The 22,176-nt window shown below is 36.3% G+C and overlaps 1 protein-coding gene across 6 annotated transcripts in view; it reads left to right on the plus strand.

The window, feature by feature from the left end:
* UBP1 (upstream binding protein 1) overlaps window positions 1–22,176 on the plus strand; it is a 52,678-nt gene that overhangs the window by 26,308 nt on the left and 4,194 nt on the right. For 2 of the 6 annotated variants that reach the window (XM_027675767.1, XM_027675773.1), the window contains 12 exons: window positions 1,085–1,236; window positions 5,267–5,343; window positions 7,475–7,580; window positions 8,187–8,293; window positions 9,550–9,702; window positions 9,853–9,963; window positions 10,511–10,618; window positions 18,058–18,161; window positions 18,999–19,053; window positions 19,242–19,335; window positions 20,806–20,896; window positions 21,530–21,639. In XM_027675767.1, the coding sequence (XP_027531568.1) occupies window positions 1,085–1,236; window positions 5,267–5,343; window positions 7,475–7,580; window positions 8,187–8,293; window positions 9,550–9,702; window positions 9,853–9,963; window positions 10,511–10,618; window positions 18,058–18,161; window positions 18,999–19,053; window positions 19,242–19,335; window positions 20,806–20,896; window positions 21,530–21,639 (1,268 nt within the window). The remainder of the gene's footprint in view (window positions 1–1,084; window positions 1,237–5,266; window positions 5,344–7,474; window positions 7,581–8,186; window positions 8,294–9,549; window positions 9,703–9,852; window positions 9,964–10,510; window positions 10,619–18,057; window positions 18,162–18,998; window positions 19,054–19,241; window positions 19,336–20,805; window positions 20,897–21,529; window positions 21,640–22,176) is intronic. The other 4 variants (XM_027675771.1, XM_027675772.1, XM_027675769.1 and 1 more) reach the window with 3 other exon arrangements.

Raw genomic sequence — 22,176 nt, forward strand, 5'->3', positions numbered from 1 at the left:
GTAAGCTCTTGCAGAAATGGAACAGCGGAGAAAAAAATTTAACTCCAAAAGTTTTGAGTACAATGTGCAAATAATAGTGCAATACAGATAAGACAGTTATAATTCTTTTACAGAGTATATTAAATCTATGTTTGTGATCAATGTAAGAGATAAAACAAGATACATGTTGGTTAAAAACTGAGTCAGTAGGTGAGGTGGTATGAGAAATCTTTGAAAATATATTTCTAAAATGAATTAAGAAAGTTTCATAGATCTGCAGGTGATTTCATCACGAACAAAAATTCAGTGCAAGAAAAACTCTTTAAAGTTTAATTTATGAAGGATTACTGTATACAAAGCAGACTAATCTATCGCTGATACAGATTATTCATTTCTGTAGAAAGCAGAAGATGTGTTTGCTGGTTGAGGTGAAGCTGTCTTTCTTACAACAGCCTGTGGACAACATGGATTGCTCTTTACTCTTCTAAAATTTAGCAGTTCTAAAGTTTTCTGTGGTTGTAAGTCTTACATAAGTGACGTGAATCTTGGCATAAACTTTGTATAACTTTTATGAATCTGTAGCTTTATCATTTTTGGGCTAAAGCCTAAGAAAAGTTATGATTGAAAAATCTTCAGTGTCCACAGAATTAATAGGTTAGATATAATGGTACTAAAGGGGGAGAGATACTTTCACAGTGTAGGTAACTTACTTTGGGGAATATATTATCTCAAAGAAGAAAATAAAAGCCTTACTTTCATCTGCATGTTTGTTAGGCAAGTTTGCCTGTGTTGACAGACAAAAAGTTTAATGAAAACTGAATTTTTTCAGTGGAGACAAGAACTGAAGATTAAAATTTCATAGGAACAGCACAGCTTTATTTATTACCTGCTTAGGTCCCACGGCATTGTTTATGTATCCTAGCTTAAAGTTCTGGTGGACAATGTTTTGGGTACTGCTCATATAGGATTCACTAATAAACTGAGTGACACAGTTCTGTATGTATCTCATTGTGAGGTTTTTTAAGTCACAAATAACTTTTTTTCCTTAACTCCAGGCAAAACAGGGCCAACAGTCTCACAAAGTTATTTGTTTTGTTCTTTTCAGTGATGTATTGGCACTGCCTATTTTCAAACAGGAAGATTCCAGCCTTCCACAAGAAAATGAGACCAAACATCCACCCTTCCAGTATGTTATGTGTGCTGCAACATCTCCAGCAGTAAAATTATATGATGAAACTCTCACATACTTGAATCAAGGTTGGTATACACATGTGAAGGCAGCTTGTGGTGCAGGTCTAAAACTGGAATGGTATTTCGTGTTTTGATACATGTATATGTGTATATCCAAAATGAATGTATGTAAAAAATTAGCTTGGATGCCTTACTAGTAGTCTTGTTTTTTGTTTAGCTTGTAGGCTCATGTATGTCCTTACTTCCCCTTTTAGAGTCTGGTGGGGTTTGTTTTGTTTTTTTCCTGCTGTGTGTTACCCCTCTCCATCCCCCACATCCCTCAATAAAACCAAGCCAATTGAGCTTTTAGAAGACAAATTCCAGGTAGTAATAGCTTAAAATACAGGATTAATTTTGCATTCCTGTTTAGGCTTGATCGATAGTTGCAAGTTAATTGGCTATTTGCATAAGATACACACAAACAACCCTCAAAAGTCATAATAAATGTTACAGTATCAATCCCTGAACAAAAAGTGTTGCATAAGAGAGGCCACTGTAATTGTTCTTAAATTAGCTATGCATATCTGCCCAGAACAGTGTTATGTTTGAAACATAAACACTCGTGCAGCTACCTTTGTACATACCTTTGGAGTTTGTATGCATTTCACTATTGTCTGTTGACATGTATCAGAAATTAACTAGATAAATACTTCACCTGAATTGTGCTGGGTTTTTTTCCTCATAGCCTGTGGTTAATTTGCATGCGAACTTGGGTTTTTTTCTTGTAGAGAGGGCACTGACTGCTGGATAAAATAATCTGAATGTAGTCATTGCCATAGGATATAACCTCCCTCACCTCTGGAAATTACATTGAAGTCCTAAGTTTAATCAATTAGTATTTTGAACTCAAAATCATTTTGTGTTTATTTTGGTCCATATCAGTAGTTTTGTACCCTCCCACCCCTCCATCCCTCTCTGGCTCTAATGCTGTAGGATCACTATTCCTAGATTTAGTTCAGCTTTCTTTTCCTTGTGGATGTTGACTCGAAATCTCTATAGACTGCACTGTAATTAGTAGACAGAGCACAAGGCAGTGGACTGAAGGAAGAAAGTGCTTGCTATCTTGCTTCTGAGAAGAGCTTGCTATTTAAGTGACAGTGTCTGAAATGACTGTAAATGTTTCTTCTGCCTTTGAAAATCTTTTTTAATATAAAGATTTCATTGACAAAAAAATTCTGCTGGTTTTTGATGTTCTCAGTAACTTTTCCTGATGTTGAAAAATGAGAGCATTGGTATACCTTTTTGTAAATAAATATTGGAAGAAAAAAAACAGTTGGCCAACTTCCTTTCTGTGCTAGTACTTCAGAAAGATGGTATATTTACTGCCTAGGTTAAGACCTTTTCATAAAAATTTCTCTATTGGCTGTAAGCACATATGCATATATATATGTAAAAATGTGTATCTTGGGATAGTTTTGAGACATGACGTCTTTCCTAGTGAAGCCAGCTTAAAATAAGGATTGGTTTGCAACACTGAGTTGTGCTGATACATGTTTGTGTAATGAGTTGGATTAAGTCCTCTAGAAAATGAACAATTTAAATCCCCATCACTTCAGTTATCTGGTTTCTAGTTTGCCCCCATTAGCAGGCTGTGTCTGGTTTAAGTAATTTTCAGGACTTCAAATACCCTCTTTAATTTTGTCAGCAGTTGTCTTAGCTTCCTGACTTGGGAATATGAGAAGCAATGCCAAAATTTGGCCTATCTGTTAAACTGTAGTGTCATTCCCTAAGGCAGTACTTAAGTAAGTCCTGACTTTACCCTCTGTCAGTAAGTATTTTAATGAGAATAGCGAAGAGTGTTGTTCAGAGTTCATCTGGCTGGTGCTCTTAGTCATATGATTTAGTTTTAGGTGGTCCTATGAGGAGCGGGGTGTTGGACTCAATCCCTGTGGGTCCCTTCCAACTCAAGATATTCTGTGAGCTAATGGAATGTTTAAGATGATCAGGTGTTCAGCTGAAGCTGATTCTAGAGGTTCAGATCTTGGAGTGGGGATGGTTGATTGTTCAGGGGTTTCCAGGGTTCTTACTGACTATGAAATCTCTTAGATGAATCCATTGAGAATGCATGTTGGAGTTGTGGGACAATGTTTTGAGTTGGCTGTTGCTCAGCTTGAGGTATATCAAATAACAGAAGGGGTATGGAAGAGAATTGCTTTTGAAGGGGGGAGTTTTCTTTAGGTTGGCTTGCACAGTGTGCGGCTTGGCTTGAAGTTCTGTGAGTGCAAGGAACTTCTTGGGAGAGATGGGGTCAAGCTTGGAAAGGGGAGCAAAAAGGTATCCTTGCCAGCCTGATGGGTGACCTGGTAAGGAGGGCTTTGAAGTTGAAACAATGGGGGAGGGAGAGAGTGACCAGGAGTACTTGAGACAGTGATGGACATGGTTGATGAGCAGAGGGGGCCTGGAATGATGTGCAAAAATGGAACACAGCATCAAAAAAAGGAAGCTTAAACAGGGTCACCTCCAGCGTTTGGATGTAAGCAAACCTATAAAGCATCATTATGAGGACACCCCAAAACCCTTTCTGGTAAACCAGCATGGCATCTGAAGTGCACGTACATCAGTAGTGCAAGCAGCATAGCAAGTGGTGCTTTTCACACTTCCAGAGCAGTTACATGTCCAAAACTCCAGAATGGAGTTTACCTGCTCCTTTGTCTTGAAAACCTCTCAAGTTATTCTTGCATTTTTCAAGTCAGGTATTCCTTGATTTTGACCTTTACCAAATTTTCAGTCTTAATACTGTTACTTTGTACCTATAAAAGGTTAACTACACTTGTTGAGGAAGCAATCAAAATTTTTTTCTTCACCCACCTCGCCCAAAGAAAATGATGAAAAAGAACAGAGAAATACTTGCAAAAGTTTATTAATAGTACTAGATTTTAAAAAGTGCTGACTATAAATATCTCTGTGAGTAAAATAACACTGGTAATTGAACAAACTCACTGACAGGAGAAAGGTTTCTTCCTCTTAAATATAGGAGGAGAAATTTTCTATTATTTTCTCAGCTGCACTAGGTCTATCTAATTTTTATATGGATTTATGTCATCAATGACTATATCAATGTTCACATGCTGCTGGGGTAAAGAAAGCCTGTACATGTGTAGAGTATCTACATAAATGTACTAATTGTGTTACAGCAAAAAAAAAAAACCCTGAAATGGTCCACAGTTGGAGGTAACTTTGGTCTATAAAGCACTGAAAGGAGGTGAAGAAATCATTTGCTTGTTTACAAGGGTATTACCTTGTAGGGCAAGTAAAAATGTCTTTTAAGTGTGGTATTCATTGGAGCATAAAGGTAGTTTGGAGGGCAGTGTAGAAGGTGATGAATTTACTGCATTTGATCTTGGTGAAAATGTTGAAATTTATTTTGTCCTATATTTTAATTAGGGAAATGTGATTTTTGCAAATGAATATGTGCTGCTCACATTAGAAGAAAAAAATGCCTGTGGTTCAAATAAATTACTTCAAGCTTTCCCTCTTTTGAAGCACAACAGTTTATCATGTTCACAGGAAATATAGGTTTGTCCATACCAGTCTGATGTAAACAGTAATTGCCTCTTTTAAAGGCTTATAAAGTCATACAAAGCCTAAAAATCATACGAAGGCAGCAGGTACATGGACAAAATTAAACATGGGAGAATAGTATTTATGTTGTAGGAAAAGTATAAAAACTTTGCAAGAGTTTGTTTTGGAAGACCAGTTAATGGTTCTCAGTATGTTGCCTTTCATCAGTTTTTTAAAAAAGTAAAGGAATTCAGCTTTGAAACATTTGTTGTTTGGTTTTCTTTTTTCATAAAAAAACATAGAAACAAGTACTTACGCTTCATGCAAAATGAGATACTTAAACCTTGAAAGTATCTGTAGTTTTAAAAGGACCAAAAAGTTTCATTTTTTCCCATTAATTTCCATGCTGTGAAGTGCACAATTTTGTGAAGATCTCAAACACGAGTTTCAAGTACTGGTATTCTTGCAAACTGTGAATTTTACTTTAAATGCATTAAACACAAAATAGCCTTGTGCTCTGACTCTTTTGCTGATACGGTTGTTTTTCTCTTTGAAGGTCAGTCCTATGAGATACGGATGCTAGATAATCGGAAAGCTGGAGACATACCAGAGATCAATGGAAAACTGGTGAAGGTGAATTTAAGTTCTCTAGCTAGTGTTACTAATAGACCAGAGACTGTATTCTATGGATTTTTTTTTCTGCAGTCACTAGGTATTTGTTTAGAATGTGTGGACCAGTGATGTTTACAAATAAAAACATGGGAATATAAATACCCAGTGCATATCACAGTTGTGTGTACTGAAGACCTGAGTATTTTCTGCAAAACTTAAGGTAGTTGTTTGTAGATTGTATCCAGCATCTTCTGAGCCATTACATTGTCCATTTCAAGTGATTAGGAGAGGTGGGAGGAAGCTGGAAGATCATTTAGATAGAAGTGGAGGTATTGTGAGCATGTTTCTTAATAGGGGTTACGGGGAATACCAACCTGTGGTTTTTGCAGCAGTGGGATATTGCAGATATATCCATAGCATAATGGATCTCTCTAATTTTGCTATTCATTGAGCAGTTTATTCCACAGCTGAGCTCCTTTTCCCAGCTGCAGATTTGTCTCCTTGTGCTTTAGTGTTAGCAGAAAGTACTGTGGATCTGAGTATGAAGTACAAGAATGAGGCAGACTAAAAAATTACCCAGTTCATGGTGCAGATTATTAAAAGAAGTGATTAAGGGGAAGGGTTTGGATTTTTCTTTTAAGCATCTGATGATTGATTTTATTGAATTATCTAAAAAGTCTTATTTGGGTATTAGGAAAGAAGGGAAAAATGTCAATTAAAGTCACTTTGAAAGTGATGCTGATAAATGCACTGGAACAGTGTACCTGTGGGAGGCTGAATCTTTACATGTCAACTTTAGGCTGTATAATTTGTGAACTTTGGCTTGCTTATATAGTTCTATGGCTTGTTCTTATTTGTCTGTGGGATAGTTGTTCAGAGATCATTTCAGGAATTGTTAAGCATGAGCATAAAACTGGGATTTGTGAGTTCTGTAATTAAACTTTTTACAACCTGGCATGGTGACTTGCTTCAATAAGCATGTAGAATATTCGCTATTTCCTTGTAGCCTTGGGGTATCTCTCTGGTGTAGTTTTCTAGGTTTGTATATGGGTGATGAGTCATTTGGTAGGTAGAATAGGACAAAGCAGTGTAAAAGTTCAAAAAAGTAAATTTTACCGTAGCATGGTATTGATTGTAATGCTGCGTCAAGGAACTTTTTGTTTTGGCCACTTAAATACTGGAATCCCAGTACTTTACCAAAGAAGGCATTTCATGGTGGTGGAGGTGGCTGCAGATATTTCCAAGTTCCAAATTTGCCAGTTTGCAGTGCAAAAGGAGTGGTATGTTTGTGTGTGTTATCTTTGAAATAAACCCAAGGAAATGCAATGAAGAGGCACTCCATTTAAAAGTTCTTGGGTTTTGTGGACTCTTTTGGCTGCTGTTAATACAAGGAAGACTGTAGAGTAATGAAAAAAAATGATACAAACATGTCTATATTCTATTTGTTGGGTAGCAATTAATGTGTGCAGTATTCCCCCCCTCATATGTAACAAATTGTTTGGTATGTGCATTCATACATTTAGCAGTACCAAAACTGGTCACAAATTGTTAGATAATTGCTTCTACCTGAATAAAGTTAATCATGTTGTAGTTGTTTTAGATTAATATTTCAGACAGAGTAGTTGGGAAAGTTTGGAAGGGTTTTTTATCCCTTCTTTCTATTAATTAAAATCACAGATTGTAAATATCCTTATAAATACTAGGAAGGGAGTTTATTTCATTTCTTAGAATGTACCACAAAAAATCATAGCATTTCCATTGAAAAAATGGTCAGTAATATTCACCACTTTCCATAAAAAATGAAATCTTTTGTGTTGCATTCTAAAATAATTTGATGTTGCCTACACAGCATTGATACTGTGCTGTCAGTGTTGCTCAGTTCGCTGCATGTAATTCATAGTGACCTTTAGAATATGCAATGAGATGTAATTCTCTCTTGCATTTTTTACCACGTTTTCAAGTATCTCCTGCTCAGTTCTATTTCTGTGTTCCGGAATATTTTGGGATCCTGATGGTTGCCAAATTTTTTGCTGTAAACATGTATTTATCAGCACTGTGGCTATTTTGAACTGGTTTTGTGCTTTATCTTCAGGCTGTTTCTAAATGTGCGGTAACTTGTGGGTCATCAGATGCTTGTTTTCTTCTTTATTAGAGTATTATAAGAGTTGTGTTCCATGACAGAAGATTGCAATATACAGAGCACCAGCAGCTGGAAGGCTGGAAGTGGAACCGCCCTGGGGACAGACTTCTTGACTTAGGTATTATTGTTTATGTTGGTTGCCACTGTATGAAATTCAGTTTTCAAATTTAAGTTGATCGTGTTCATATTTATACTGGAGCTGGTGAAAAAGGACAGACCAGTTTTTCTGAATTCTGCTTTCTCATTGTGTGTATTTTGAATATAAGTGTTCTTACCACTGTCACATTCCTTTAAAACTATAAAAAGTGCTGTAAAAGTAAGATAGCAACTCCACGACCTTACACATTTAATAATCTTTCTAATTTTGATTACTAAATGTTACAGTAATTAGGTGAACACAGACAAAAGTAAGTTCTAGTAGATTGTGAAAATGGCGCCAGCGTGGTTTCTGTACTTTGCGTAACTTGATCATTTTTGGTGTGTAACTTGGGATGGCAGCAGGGGAGGAGAACCAAAAAACACCCAAAACCTTGACCACTTTGTATGTTGAATCTACTAAGTTCTTCATATCCTAGGAAACTGTTTCTGGGCTTATGTCAAGCCACCAAAGGGCACGTTTTTCCACCCTGCCTTGTATATGCTGATGGTAACCTTTTTTACAATTTATTTATAGTGTTTTCTTGCAATATGATTAATTTGATATATATGCTGCTTATTTTAATAGATATTCCAATGTCTGTTGGAGTCATTGATATCAAGACAAATCCAAGCCAGCTCAATGCAGTTGAATTTTTATGGGATCCAACAAAATGTACATCTGCTTTTATTCAGGTTTGAAACTTTATTTGACTGGATGTCTGTGTTTGGTGCCTTTCAGGTCACAACCAGTAGTATATTTGCACTACAAAGCGTCTCAGTTTCTTACTTGTGAGATGGCCATTAAATACCATCTTTGTGAAAAAACACAAAAGTTCATAGTTCTATTAAGGTCCCTAGTAAGGTTTTTCAATTTACTTTGAGTTTGTAGAAAAATAGATAAAAAGCTTTCAAAAAACTCTGAAGAAAGCTGTCATAGTTAAAAAATATTTAGTTATAAGAAGTATAAGAATTAACTAATATCCCTCTCAATAACTCTCATTACTACTTTTTTCAAGTGAGAAGCTCACGTGTCTGGTGGTGGGCTTAAGCAGAATTTTGGCTTGAGGATACAAAATGAAAAGTATTGTGTTACAAAATGAGGGGTTTAAATCAGATATTCAGAGATGTTTCTTACTATATCAATAGGCTTCCTTGTATTAGGAAATTTATTATTTGTCTATTTAATATTCAGGGCAACTGAACATTCTTTGTTTGGGAATTATTAATATGGAATGTTCAGATTTGCATTGGAATTTTTACCTTTTGTCTCAGATCTGGTTTTATTATAAAAAGGTATAGATATAAAGTTTGAGATAGCAGTGTTTCTTACTGAGGCTGTCAAAATAGGTTAAATTCCATATTGTCAATAAATTAATTTTGATCTAGTACAATAAGAGATACTTTTTTTAGTAGGAGTTACGTAATTACTAAAATGTAGTCTCCTTGAAGAAGTATGAGATAAACTATTGAATATTTTTGTTTATGCTCTTCCTTAGAAGTGGTAACAGACTGAAAATGGAACTGATACATATTATGCACGTATAGTTCACTCATTCTAAAGGCTCACTTAAAATTCCATAAGGAAGCAAAAAAGAATTGGGAGCACTGTCCAGTGAGATTCATCATAACTCCTTCTGTTGCACTGATTTTGTCCTTAGATATCTTTTAAGGGTATTTCTAGCTTATAAATCCAGATTTCGTTCTGATGTCGCACCTGAGGCAATTCCATACTGATTTAAAGGCCTGCGAACTTTTTATAGAGTTGGGCATATTTGAAAATACCCTGACATGAGGGTGCATGAGATGAGAAACTCTTCTAGTCAGTGCCCTTTTATAGCTTTGCTAATATTTATTGCAAGAAACTGTATGTGATGTTGGTAACATGTAATCAAGTTTATGTCTGGAATGCTTCTGAGGGTCATTTTTGTTTGGTCATCGTTTCCTTTCAGGTACATTGTATCAGCACTGAATTTACGCCTCGTAAACACGGAGGAGAGAAAGGAGTTCCTTTTAGGATTCAAGTTGACACTTTTAAACAGACTGAAAATGGAGAATATACAGATCATCTGCATTCAGCTAGTTGTCAAATCAAAGTTTTTAAGGTAACAGCAGAAAACAGATCCTTAAGTCTCTCAGAAGTTCTCATAAAGATGCAGAACATCTTCATGTTACTGCTTGACTTCTGAGATCAGATTTCAATTATAAAACCATTTTCCACTTGCGTTCTTGTTCACGTAACTGTTCATTTATAGCCCAAAGGAGCAGACAGAAAACAGAAAACAGACAGAGAAAAGATGGAAAAGCGAACTGCACATGAAAAAGAGAAGTATCAGCCTTCATATGACACCACAGTTCTTACAGAGGTAACAAAATAAAATTGTGTCTGCTGACTCAGGAGAAAATACGTAGATACAGCATGTTACTTAGCTACAGTCTTGGAAGGGTTGGGGAAGAATTAGTTCTACATAAAGATAAGCTTTTTATTTGACAAATTCGTCCAGTGAGCAGTAACATTAAATTTTAAGCTATTGTTTGGTAAAGTTGCATTTAGATACTCGATAGATTCTTGTGTTAAACCACACTAAGATTGAACAGTGTTTGACTGACTGTACTGAACCCTCAAGACTTTTGATACAGATCCAAAAATCTTGCATCTGAAAAGCAAAAAAACAAAAAAAAAGAGGGGGGACTCTAGAACTTAATTACCAAATTTGAGCTTCAAAGTCTGTTTTTCGGAGATTACCGAGTTTAAGGCCGGAGCCTCAGTAGGTTTTTGCATTTTCTCTTAATTTAAACATCAGTGAGTTCTATGCAGTTTTCTGAATATTTCAGAAGTTTTTAAAAGGCTTTTAGATCTTTCCTCACTGTATAATGAAAAGAAATTGATCCACATCTTTGGTGTTTGTCCAGATGAGGCTTGAGCCTATAATTGAAGATGCAGTTGAACATGAGCAGAAAAAGTCCAGCAAGCGGACTTTGCCAGCAGACTACGGTGATTCTCTGGCAAAGCGAGGCAGTGTAAGGGACTTCTGCTTACCTTTTGATTATGCAAGATACCTTGTGCAGTGTTAGATATAGGAGAAACTTCCATTATATTAAGTAAAAATATTTTGATTGCTGTGTCCTAATTTTATTCACTTTTGCGTGTACCAATTACTCCATGTTTGTTTTCAGCAAAGGAATCCTTCCTAAATCTAACACTTAAACTGTTGCAGAGGGACTATGTAACTTAAAAGTCAAGAGCTTTCAGTTTATGTGACTTTAAATGAAATATCTTTTTGCTTTCCCAAATGTATGTAATTAGTGGAAGTAAGAACAGTGAAATTTAGTGGTTTGTCCCTGTTTCTACTTACATTCAACAGAAGTTTTCATGTACATCAGTGTTTTTAAAGCGCCACATGTTGTAGATGGTTGTTACTGATTTTTCCTTTAGCCGTGTACATACTGTGCTCCAGGCAGGTTTAATTCAGCTCAGAAGAGTCAGTTCATCTTCCTGAAGTGTTACATTAACCCTGTATGTTTACCCCAAAAGGAAGCTAACATATATCCCGTGCCCTCCCTAACGTATGTCTTTTGAGTCATCCTGTCAGGGGGTTAGCATTTTAGATCTCTTAAATGCTGTTCCTTGAAGTGAATATCATTAAGACCTTACATGCTTGAGAGAAACAATCCCGCGTCTTTCATTTAGCAAGTTTGAATGTCATTTAATAACGTGGCTGTGAAAGACAGTTATTTGACTGTTCTTTGAACAGGCACACTGTGCTGATTGCAATTTCCTGCCAGTGCTTAGGCAATGACTGTCTGATTCCTGTCCCTCAGACCTAACTTGGTTTGCATTTATGATCTGTGAAAGTGATGTATAAGGTTTTATATTTCAGTTATAAAATACTTCAGAATATGCCTCTTCTTTATAAACCATGTAACTGGGTGGCAGGGAACAAGCAGTATTAGTCAGATGGGTTCTTTGAAGGATTTGTGGGTGGGTTTTTTGTGTTGTGCACCCTGAAACTATTGTATGTACTGAGCTGTCTGAATTTACCTTCTACCATTCTTGGCTGTTGAGTTGAGTTGGTTTTGTTTTGTTTTTGATTTTTTTTTTTTAAGATGCACTTTAAGGATTTTTTGGCACTGTGTTCTTTTATTAGTTTCAGCTGGCCCTGGGGTAGAAGCAGGACAAAACAGGATTTTATCATTTTCACTTATAAAGCATCTTTTGAAGCTGGTCTTTGAGGGATTTATTTCTGTGTTATTCTTTACCCTATACTTTTTTCTCCTTCTGTTGTTATTTCATTGAATGAGTGTTGCTTATAGGAAGAATAATAGAGAAAGGTATTTTTAAAAAAATTAAACAAATTCATTGTCCAGAGTAGAACATACTGTAGCTAAATGATACCTGGAAGTTGTCTAACCTCTTCTTGACAATCTCTTGAAATACTAAACTTCTATGAATGGAAGCATTGCCTTAATTGTACAGAAAAAAAGCTGAGGTAGGACAGTACTGGACTTCTAATGCTCCCAAAGCATGTAAAGGACAATGACCCACAGGGTATTTTGAATAACAGGTATGCACAGCTTTCCAATTCCCTTAATTGTGCAGCTGACTTTTCCTTAAGGGCATTTGCCCTTAAAATGTTGTCTTGAGATAATTTGATCAGTTTGTTCAGACCATTTGGAATTCTATCCATGTAAATTTTATCCATGGAATTGGAATTTTATCCATGAAATCCTTTCAGCCTTGCTTACTTGGTATTGTTTGCAGATTTAACACATGATATTTCCATCATTACAATGATTTTTATCATTAGCAAAATTATTAAAAATCAACAAGCCCATAAAAAATACCAAGAAACACTATTTTTGCTGTATTCATAGTGGTACCTTGGTAATTGCTACACACTCACTAAATATTGTTTTTAGCTATATAAGTTGAATGTAAACTTGTTTTCTTGATCGATAAAAAGAATATCTAATTTATATCTTGAAGGCCAACTCATCAGGCATTCTTCTCTTGTCACCAAACAGTCTTATTCTTGGGGGCCCTCTAAATATGGACAAGGATGATACATGTTTCTACTTAGAGCAATTCTGTCCTTGCAAATCTCTCCTCCCAAACTTGGCCATCAGAAGCTTTGGCTGTTACCAGACTTCCCTCATACATGTAGATCAGATGTTCTGTATGTGCAGTACAGTTGTCAGAGGGGCTTAGACACAAAAAGTGAAGACCTGTTTCCATACATCTAAGTATGAAAATTGACACTGTTTTACATACTATGTATGATGTATCTTTTTACTTCAGATGTCCTGGGAACTGTAGCTCCATTACAGAAAAACAGTATTGTTTGGAGTGTGTTTTTCTTGATGCAGTCAGGAGTGCTGGCTGTTACTTAGCCAGTGCTGCTTCCTAGATGCCCAGAAATAGTTCTCTGTTACCTTTTCTTGAATTCTGGAAATTAATATGGATACAATCTATAGTTCTCTTCCTTTTTAAAGCTGTGTATTCTTATCTTCCTCTTACACCTAACTTGTTGTATAGGCTGTCTTTTTCATTCCTTTTTGCATCTCATTTTGTGTGTTGTTTTTTTTATTCGGTCCCTCCAAGGTTCTATTGTTCTATTTGTTAGATATTTCTATTTTTTTCTTTCTCTCCTGTAAATGATTACTTCCAGATGAGTCATGATCAGATTTGGACAGATCAGTTTCTCACTGTGTTTCCTTCAGAAAACATTGAATCTAATATGTTTTCTTTCCAATTTAGTTTGTATGGGATTATAACACAATGCAAGGAGTTGAGTGAAGCTTCATTTCTGAACAGCCATTCTACTCTTTCCTAAGAACCAGAGGGTTTTTTCTAATTACCATAACCCATCTTTTCTTTATCACTCATTTTCAAAGGTATGCTTTTCCATTACTTCTCTTAACTCACCTGATGTATCAAAATTCAGTGCATTTATTGCAGTTTCTGCAGTGTTTATCTCAGTATTTTCCAAACAGACACATAGTTAAACTGCTTGTTAAGACACTTTTTTCATGCCATAGAGCATTGACTTTCTCTGTAGATATATGTGCTGGTTTAAAAGTAAACCAGTGGGACAAATGAACCCAACTCGAGAGATTACAAATCAGAGTTACAATTTACTAAAAAGGTTACAATAAATGCAATGATACAGAGAAAAACTGGTTTTAATCCCCAAAGGCAGATGTATAACCCCGCACCCTGGGACAAGAACAGAACAGTGTGCATTAGCCCCTGTGCTGAGCACCATGTGGTCCCCCTGGGTGCAAAGTAAAAGGAAAGGAAACATGTTGGTCCAGATGATGGTCGCAGTTCTGTTGAGTAATGATCACAGTCTTATAGAGAGTGGCGGTCGCAGTCCTGTTGAAGTTCTAGAATACACAGTTTTGGTTATACCCACATACTGATAAACTGGTCCCGGCCCCTGTAACTAGGACAATATAAAAGGCTACAAACTCAACACTCTTTTCTGGACCTCAGAGGGGATGTTTATTTACAGATGACCTTCATTCAGGAACCGTCTTATGAAGGAGGCACTTTGTGTTTCCTCTCTCCTAATATATATAAGATAGTGCTTATGTGAGGAAAAAGAGAAAAAGCCCACCAGATTCTTTCTTTCTCCTGCTTTGAATTTGGAAAAATAGGCGAATTTGGAAAAATAGGCAAATTTGGATTGTGGTAGTTGGGTCTTTGCACTTTTTTCTATCTGCAGTATCTTGGTTGATTTTTATATTAGTGTATAGTATATGTCATGAGCTAGAATACATAAACTACAATTTGACTAAACTTGGTCAAATGGTAATTTTTTGCAGATAGTGGTGGTTATAGAGCACATGGAAGTTAGAAGACTTCCTGGTATAGGCCTTGAAATAAATTAGTATGTTAAGTTTTGGACGTGAAATATTGGAGCAGAAGCTAAATATTTTCTGTAAGTGACTTAAATTTAGAATATAAAATCTTCTAGAGGCTACATGAATCAGAAAGTGGAGCTGGAACTAAACTAATTTAGCAACATGAGCATAATATTTATTCAATTTCAACATCTATAGTTTGTGTAGCAGTATCAGCATACAGGATGACTGTGTGTGGGTGACTTCACATTTTGGGAATAACTTCTTCTGCACTCATAACAATTAAGTCTGTATCCATAGAAGTTTTTTGCTTTTGCTGGCAACTGTGTTGGTTTGGGGCAAACCCCCTGTATTTTATAGGTTTGTTGAAAAAGCTGTATATCATGTATGAGAAAATTGATGCTCTTTGCTCTCTAAAGACGATTCTGTGTGCTCAAGTATAGTAAGTCTAACTTGGAGAACAAATTAGACTTACTGTATTTTGTTTTCATGTTTATTTGGCATTTGAATATAGTATAGAGTTCTTTGTCAAGGTTCAGTTTGAAAAAAAGGCATAAATTTGGGCATATTCCAGTAGATTGGAAGTAGGAAGGGGAAGGACATTGAACAGTGGCTTAGAATTGCTTGAGATTTTGCAATTCTTCAGAAGCTAGGAACATTTCTGAGTTTAGGTGCTATATATACTGAATCTGGAAAGTCGTTTTGTCGTTCTTAGAAAGATTTGTGATTTTCTCTTTAAATCAGTAAAACCATTGCTTAACACTTCATTTGTGGCCTATACAGAAGGCTGTTAAAGATTTGAAACCTTCTCATGAATTAATCCACATTTGGAAATCAGACACAGTTTATGGAGTACAGTTGTATCAGTAGTATTGTATCAGTGTACTAGTAATGGAGGGCAGTTAGTCTTGAGACTCCAAACACCTGATCTTTGGAAATTCTGCAGTGTATATTTTTTTGTGTATTATAGGTAAAGATATAATGCCAATCTTATTTCTGTTTTGTGACGGCTTTTTACAGAGTGGAATGCTTCCTTGTGACAGAATGACATTTTTCTCCTGGTTTTGTGTTCACTGGCCAGGGACTTCAGTATTAGTATCATTATCTTGCTGAACATCCTTTGCTTAACTCAGTTTTGCCTTAGAAATATGAGAAATATCCTGATTGATCAGAGAACGAGTCTGTGAAGTCCAGTGTTCTGTGCCCCACAGTGGGAATGGCAGGTGCTGTTTCAGGGAAGCCCTGCCACTTTCTGTGATACATTCTCCTTGTAACCACCCACCCCCCCTAGGATCCAGAATCATCATGCAGGATGTTAGAAAGCACATCTGCTCAGTCTTTTTAGTGTTACTGGATTTGATGCCCAGGCATTTGCCTAATTGACTTTCTGAACCTGTGGGTTTCTGAAGTGTAGGGCAGTTGTGCATGGAAGTGATTCCGAAAGCATAATCAGCTCAGCTCGGGTTAATTGCTGGAAGACTTTTTTGTTCCTTGAACCTTTCAGAATTAAGTATCTCAGTGTTCAAATACTCGTTTTTCCCTCCACAACCTGTAAGACAGAAGAAAGGAGAACGGAACCAATAGACATGTTGCAGTAGTATATCACTTACTACTACTTTTTTTTTTCTTTTTAACCAACTGATTCAGTCTCAGTGGATAGATAGTGATGTTTTTGCTGGAAGAGGAGACTAGGTAGGAAAACGTATTTATGGGAGAAGAGAGGCTACTTGTTTTGAGTTGGGATTTTGTTTCTCTAAATACTTAACATTTGCTTCTTCCTGGATTTAGACCCAGAGTTCTGTTGTGAAGAACTTCTGCTGGTTTGAAGGACAGAAACATTACCTGCAGTACCTGCCTTGGGAAATGTCTCAAAAGACATTCTCTGGCACCAGTGCATTCTTTGCTGACCCTGAATTTAAATATATGGTGAATAGAATCTTGTAAAGGAATGGTGGTTAAGGATATAGAGCTTGCATCTGTGTGTCCACATAAACATCTTAGGTTAAAATATAGGCAGAAAATGTCAGAAAATTAAAGAATATTAATTGCTCTTTCAAAATATTTCAGAAGAACAAAGTTAACATTATTATAGTTGAGCTTTTATTTTCAACTTATGGCTTTGGACCACATAATTAGGGAATGAAGGCCTCTTGTAACTACGTATGTGTTGTAATACTTCATCTTTGATATTAACATTAAAAATGAGCTTGAGAAGAGAAACAACAGATGGGAATATACAGAATAGGAGGAAGAACATGTCATCCTACAAGGTTATAGAGGAGCGTGCTTTGTGTGGGGGGCACTGTTTGTAGGCCGAAGGGTGGCTTTGACTGCATAATCAAAGACTGTGTATACAGTAGGTAGCAAAAACGCTGGTTTGAATCAAATCTCAGACAGATAAAGAATATTCCTAATTTTTAAGCTATTTGCATGCAAGACTTAGTTTTTTAAAATTCTGTGCACTGTGCCGGGGAACTTGCCATCTTAACTCTGACAACTGAAGACTGGAGTCCATCACAGAAATGTTGTTGCCTCTCTAGAGAAGATGGCAGCTGGTTGGTGTTGCACTTGTTTACTGTTTACCCTGGATGGCAGAAAGGTCTTTCAACACAAAATTGTTGAAATAAGTTCGCATTGATGTTAGTTCATACTTATTCTCCTCCCTCCTCCTCTTATCCACTACAAGGCTGTGATATAACTCTGGAAATTCCTTACAAGGTATTTAGCTGGTGCATGATAAGCATATCAGAAATCTTTGTTGTTTTAACAGGCATGGTCTTAGCTTACCTCAACTTGGGCTACTTGCTTGTTTTAATCATGTCTTCGGACCAAAATGTGGTTTTTATTTTTCTTTAAAATACTGGATTTTCAATACTATCAGAAGCACTAAATGTAGCCTTGTTTTGAAGGGCTTAATCATCATGATTTAAAAAAATACCCAAAAAAAGACTGACAAAATTTGACAGCTGGCTTATCGTATCCTTGTGATGACTTAAATTTGTGGAAAAAATTTAGTTTACCAAGCAGTTCAGAGAAATCAGTCCATGTAAGTAAACATATTTTAGTCCTGCAGTAAATGAATAAAAAATTTGAAATTAACAAAAATTTATACTGAAAATTCCATGTGTATTTAATTGCTCTCAGGGCAGGTACATTTATCCACAAGATAAAATCTAGCTTCATAGCTTTACTTACTATTACTGAGCACCTATTGTCATGTCGTGATACCTGCAGTTTAAACAGCCCTTTCATCCCGCAGGATGAAAGAAGTTTTTTCCAGCAGATGGCTGGGGGTTGGTTGGCTTTGTTTTAGACTGAATAATCTGTACAGGTCTTCTGTCAGTTTCACAAATAATACCCTAACTTTTTTAAACAGAAGACAGTATAACTAGGAGTCTTCATGAAAGAACAAGATAGAACTGATTTTTACCTGGAATATCTGCATGTAATGTGTGGGATAGAGGGAATCTTGATTTGGAATTGCAAATCAGAATACTCTGTGGATAACATCCTGGCTTTAAATGAAACAAGTGTGCATCAGAGTAAACAATGTATTGTCAAGAGAAACTGAAGTTTTAATTCTTTATCTTCAGTGCTCACCGTGGCCTGATACTCCTACAACATTTGTAAACAACAGTCCTACTCCTGCTCCAACTTTTACCTCTGCTCAGCATAATACCTACAGTGTCCCAGACAGGTAGGTTTCTATTCTGTACCCCAATTAAAGATAGCATTTTAAAATCAGGCTTATTCAAAAGTGTTTTCTGAGTAAATGCAACTATATTCTGGTTCCATGCGGAGTTGAAAGATCATTTTGACCTATATATTCATTTTATAGTATGATACTTGTATCATTTGGTTCAATTATAAGGTCATTACTTCTGCATCACCATTCTTCTTTCTTCCTATATGTTTTTAAAACAACTTCTTGTTCTTTGTCATATAGCAAATACTTTACCTTTTAACTATTCTGATTTAGTCCTTGCCGATGGAAACTATTTTTAGCTTTTTTTCATTAATAACAGTTGATTCTCCTCATACACAGTTAATATAATCTGTAAGAAAAAACCCCCAGCAATTGTCTTCACAAGCGTTTCAACAAAAATTGCATTGGTAACATTTTATATCGAGTCATTAATTAAACTACTATAACCAAATTTGCATTTGATCCAAAAATTATTCACAGTGGTATTATCTGGTCTGTATACTGGTTTTTGTCTGCCTTGTATTTTACTAATTCTTCCTCAGTCACCCTTTTAAGACAGTGAAGTGGCCATGTAACCTCCCTTGAGTGTTGATAAATCTGCTTTTCCAGTATATAAAGGATATATAAAATAGAAACCAGATCACTTCTATATTGAAGTGGGATGATCTTTCTCTTGAGTTTAACAAGTTTCAATCTATGTGGTGTTTAATTTGTCTTTCAGCTGTGATATTTATTGTTTTGGGAATTTCAAGTTTTTTTTAACAATGCTTAAATATTTTGGTTCATAAAATTCTAGTAATACTTTTCTTTTTGTTTTGTAACACGTAGCAATTCTTCCTCCCCAAATCATCAAGGAGATGGAACCTCTCAAGGATCAGGAGATGTGAGTGTTTGCTTTCTGATTCTGATCATGGCTATATTTGTATAGTTGTATCAGAACACTTGATTTATACTCGATATTAGTAGGTTCTGAGGAAGTATTTAACTGAGGGAAATTTTTTAATGGCTTGGGGTCTATTGGTTTTGGTTTTTTAGTATCCAAATTATCATATCCAATCTTGTTTCTTACAGCAGCTTCATCCTTCGGCCACAATCCAGGAAACTCAGCAATGGTTGCTCAAGAATAGGTTCTCAACCTATTCAAGGCTTTTTTCAAATTTCTCAGGTATCTGTAGTTTACTTTTTTCTTTCTTGGTGTTAATAAGCAAGTTCTGTGTTGGAAAATAATTCTCTAAGAACAATATGGTATACATATTTATTTACTGATTTGCTTATTAAATAGCAATGCAGTTTCCACTTGTGTTTCTGGACACAAGACATGGCAATAGATGCACTATGTGGGGCTGTGTTTTGTTGCTTGCTTCTTCAGTCTTGCATGTAATTGTGCAAAGGGTGGGATGACACTACACACCATAAATAAAATTTGTTTTCTGTTTTCTTTGGTGACACATGATGAATGATGCCACCTCTCTGCCTCTTGGCTTAGCTCGTGCTTCAGTCAGGATTCCCTTTGTACCAGACTTTTTCCCTGGTCAAGGGAAGGTTTATTCTTCTGCTACTGTTTAGTTTTTGATCTGTGCTTCTTGTATTATGGTTGCTAAGCTTTTTCAGTAAACTTTGGCACCAAATTCTGACCAAGACTCTTGGAAAACTTTTCTTCTTCATCATTATTATCATAATAAAAGTCAAATACTAGCTGGCTGGTTTTTCTTTGAAGCAAGAGGTGTATGTGGCTTTTATTATACTACTTCAGGTGTGGGCATTTTTTTATTACAGTATTTAAGGGCCATGATAAATTATTTTTGCTGGCTTTTACCTGTGCATTCCTAGATAGTTTTTGTGGAGTATTTTCATGAATAAAGATTTTTTTTTTCCTGTTGTCCCACTCATCTGTTACAGTGACTGATTTTTCAGATGGTTGATTTCTTCATTGACACCTATGCTGCTTCTCAGAAGAATCTTCCATTTTGTTTTTAGATCTCCTTAGTATCTCTGATTGAGGCTTCCTTTTCTAAAGTAAATCTTCAGGGAAGCAGTTGTTTTCACAGATCATTTATTCCCAGCATCTTTTAAAAAAACCCCAAAAACCAAAGCTGATTTTGGATGGAAGTATCCCACAGCCTGGACTTGCCCCAAGTTGCTGATGTACTGATTTGTCCACACTGCTTTAGTTATGCCAGCCTTTTAGCAGGATTACATGACTGCATTGTTAAAACTTAAGGGCACGGAGGACATGAGGAATGAGTTGACTGCCTGGGATAATTCACTGAGTGAAAAGCCATTGAATATCTTTGCTCTGTATTTTGCATGTGTTCAAAACACACTAACCTAGGTGCCAGCAAAAACCATTGTTTGTCTACAGAACAGTCGTCTGTCTCTACAGAAATTGTGTGCCTTGCAGACTTGTATTGTTTCAAAGATGTGAACACTATAAAGTGTAACTATCCACCTCTGGAAAACAGGTCGATGTTATTTAGCACTCACTAGTGCCTATTCTGAATTTTACTTATTCTTGTTTGCTAGATTCCATTTTTGTCATGGTGGAGCTTGTTGTTATTGGTTGAAATGAACATAAATTTATTTTAAAAAATGTTTTTATGCTAAATAATCATTAAATCCTCATGTATTTCTCCAGGTGCTGATTTATTAAAGCTGACAAGAGAAGATCTGGTACAAATCTGTGGTCCAGCTGATGGAATTCGGCTGTATAATGCACTGAAATCCAGGTAATAGGCTGATGGTGAGGTGGTTGGGTGTTGTTCTGTCATTTCCTACAGATGAGGAATTCCAGAATTGGGAGAGTTGGGAAGTTAGTATCAGGATGGACCTTGATGCCTGTGTGAGCTGCCTCAGGAACTGGCAGCAAGACATTTAAAAATTACCTCTTATGTACACCTCCAGGGCAGAGCCAGGAGAGATGCAGGTGGGCCCTGCCAATTTCCTGATACAGATGGATTTGTTGCCAAGACACAAAACTTGTTCAGGGGAGCTTAGAACAACCTGAGGCTTTTTGAGGTTACAGGCATTGAGTGCTAACACAGACAGCATCCCAGGTGGTGTGTCTGATTCTGTCGGAAATGGGTACTTCTTACTGTTGACCTTTTTAGCAGAATTCTTGTTGTTGCTCAGTAGTTGTGTTCCAGAATTACAACAAGCAGCATCCTGATGAACTCTTAATTGACTGAAATGTTGTTTAAATGCAGAAACATCTGAGAGACCACTTATCTTTATATTAATTTAATTTTTTGGAGTCAGTGAAAGAAAACATGTCGAGTGTACTATTAGTATAACAAATCTATCAGTTCCTGTATTTCCGGGGCACGTAGCCTTTTCTCTGACGTGATTTCCTTGAACTGCAGGTCTATTAGGCCCCGTTTAACAATCTACGTGTGTCAGGAGCCATTACGGAGCATACAACTGGAAAGACAAGATGCAGGCAATGGTGAGAGCAGCAACGGTGCAATATACGGTACGGTGCACAGCGGTCTCTCTGCACACCATTCCCTGTCTTTAAGGTCTAAAACAAGATAAATGGGAAGGAAAAAAGCATAGTGAAGAGGCTGAGTTTCTGTTTCTGGTGTACAGAGAAACCATAGGAAGTTGTATTCACAGCAGTAGTGTTGCTTTAACACTGCACAGGATGAACAGAACCTAAAACCTCTCAAGGTTAAATGATTGGGGTTTTTTCAGTCCATTGATAGAACTAACTAGTTACATGGTAATTACTTAAGGAGCTCTCTAGCTGTCCTGTTGTTACAGACAAGGTATCTACCATATAAATATAAAAGCTAAGTGCAAATAAAACACTGAAATTCTTTCCCATTTTCTGTTAAGATTTTGCTGTCATTTTCTGTGTAGCTGCAGAAAAACTGTAGAGTCTGGACAAGGAAAATCAGCCAAGCAGTGTATGGGTTCCTGATTTTAGTATTATTTTTCTGAAACATAGCTGTTGTTTCAACACAGATGGTAACTTGTATTATTTGTAAATTCATGTCAATCTTAAAAG

Source organism: Neopelma chrysocephalum, unplaced genomic scaffold (assembly GCF_003984885.1).
Source record: "Neopelma chrysocephalum unplaced genomic scaffold, ASM398488v2 Primary Assembly neopelma1_26, whole genome shotgun sequence".
NCBI classification, from domain to species: Eukaryota; Metazoa; Chordata; class Aves; order Passeriformes; family Pipridae; genus Neopelma; species Neopelma chrysocephalum.